The 2,057-nt window shown below is 59.8% G+C and overlaps 1 protein-coding gene across 1 annotated transcript; it reads left to right on the forward strand.

The window, feature by feature from the left end:
* Window positions 1-6: 6 nt before the first annotated feature.
* LOC102501374 (patr class I histocompatibility antigen, B-2 alpha chain-like) lies at window positions 7-1,186 on the forward strand. The gene is given in 3 exon segments (XM_014582250.1): window positions 7-262; window positions 824-1,101; window positions 1,103-1,186. Coding segments are annotated over 3 exon segments (603 nt in total). The 3' UTR covers window positions 1,172-1,186.
* Window positions 1,187-2,057: the final 871 nt, after the last annotated feature.

Here is a 2,057-nt window from a genome sequence, read left to right on the forward strand (position 1 = left end):
CAGAGCATGTCCGGCTGCGGCGTGGGGCCGGACGGGCGCTTCCTCGGCGGGTACGAGCAGTACGCCTACGATGGCTGGGACTACATCGCCCTGAACGAGGACCTTCGCTCCTGGACCGCGGCGGACACAGCAGCGCAGATCTCCCAGCGCAAGTGGGAGGCGGCTGCTTGGGCGGAGCAAGTCAGGGCCTACCTGGAGGGCAGGTGCGTGCAGTGGCTGGGCATCTACCTGGAGAACGGGAAGGAGACGCTGCTGCGTGCAGGTACCAGGGGCCGCGGGGGTTCCCTGATCTCCTGTCCTGCTGGGGCTGCTGTCCCACACGGAAGGGAAGAAAGTGGGGTTCACATCAGAATAAAGCTGCCTAGCATCTGGAGGGGAGTCCTGGTTTCAGATCCTGCACCAGAAAAGGTCTGTCCCAGAGAGCTCCCCCTTCTCTCAGGGCAGTGAAGGGGTCCAGTCTATCACAGTAGAGCCGGGAACAGTCCTGAAATCCCTCATCTGCAGTGCACTGCGACTCTGGCCGACGTTTTGTCCTTCACAACCGTTCAGGCCTTGTTCTCTGCCTTACACCAAGAGTTTGAGAGCTGACTCCGCTTATTCCATCCACATCAGATCCAAAGTCCCTGTTTTCACCCTACCTGGTGCTGTTCACCCTGAATCCACAACTTTCCAAGGAGTATATCCCCTAGACACCTGAGCCCAGGCTTAGTGGGCCCCCTCCCCACTCTAGGTGTCGTGTCTGCACCCAGATGGTCACACAGGGCTGCTTCCTGGGCAGTGGGGGGGCTGCACCATGTCTGAATTTCCCGACTCTTCCCCGCAGACCCCCCGAAGGCACACGTGACCCACCACCCCACCTCTGACCGGGAGGCCACCCTGAGGTGCTGGGCCCTGGGCTTCTACCCTGCGGAGATCTCCCTGACCTGGCAGCGGGATGGGGAGGACCAGACCCAGGACATGGAGCTGGTGGAGACCAGGCCTGCAGGGGACGGAACCTTCCAGAAGTGGGCGGCCGTGGTGGTGCCTTCTGGAGAGGAGCAGAGATACACGTGCCACGTGCAGCACGAGGGGCTGCCTGAGCCCCTCACCCTGAGATGGGGTAAGGGGGGCTCAGAGCTCTTGTCAGGGAAAGCAGGAGCCCTTCCTGAGACCTCAGCAGGGACAGGACTGAGGCCTGGGGGTCAAGGCCCTCACCTCCCTTCTCTTTGCAGAGCCGCCTTCTCACCTCAACATCCCGGGGTCATTTGTTGGCCAGAAACTCCCTGGAGCCACCACCCTTGCTGTGGTCCTTGGACTTGTGATCCTTCCAATTCTGGTCACTACAGCTGTGGCCGTCGCTAGATCCAGCAGGAACAAGCTCTCCGGCAGGCTAAGAGGTCTGGGCTCCTCTCTCTGACCTCAGGGTCTCCCCGGGGGGTTGGAGGGAGGTGCGACTCCCACCCCATTACATCTGGAGCCAATGTGGGGAGCCTGTGCTGCAGCAGCACCTGCAGGGACCTGGCCAGGGGAGGGCAGGAGAGAAGCTGCAGGGAGGGGAGGGGACGCCTGCTGGAGTCCAGAGCCCCGGACCAGGGTGGGCAGGTTCCCAGGGCTGCCTCTGCCCTGCAGGAGCTCCACCTGGGGGTGATTTCCCTGCTCCTCTGTGAGGTCCCAGGATCAGGGGCCCATGAGGCTGGAAAGTTCCAGAGTGCCTGGGAAGTGCATTTCTTTCTATGGGACCAAAATTCTCAGGTCCTTCTCTCTCAGGTTCCTAAATTTCTTTTTAGAAATTAATGGGGAATAAGCCAGGCCCAAACTGAACTGTAAAATCTGAAAGAAGACGGGACCAGCAGTTGGCGTAATGGCTATGTTGCTGGACTCACATGTAGTCAACCACAGTTCGAGTCCCAGACCCAGTGGCTCAAACTCATTCCGGGTGTGTGTGCGTGTGTGCCCAAGATCCTGAGTGGAGAATGGAGGAGAAGGGATTGTGACATGGCCTTCTCGCTTTCTGTCTCTCTGTCTCTCTCTGTCTTCCTGGCCAGCACATGCGCCCTATAGCAAAAACCTCTCCAAAA

The sequence above is a fragment of the Tupaia chinensis genome, unplaced genomic scaffold, assembly GCF_000334495.1.
Source record: "Tupaia chinensis unplaced genomic scaffold, TupChi_1.0 Scaffold143271_1, whole genome shotgun sequence".
Lineage (NCBI taxonomy): Eukaryota > Metazoa > Chordata > Mammalia > Scandentia > Tupaiidae > Tupaia > Tupaia belangeri.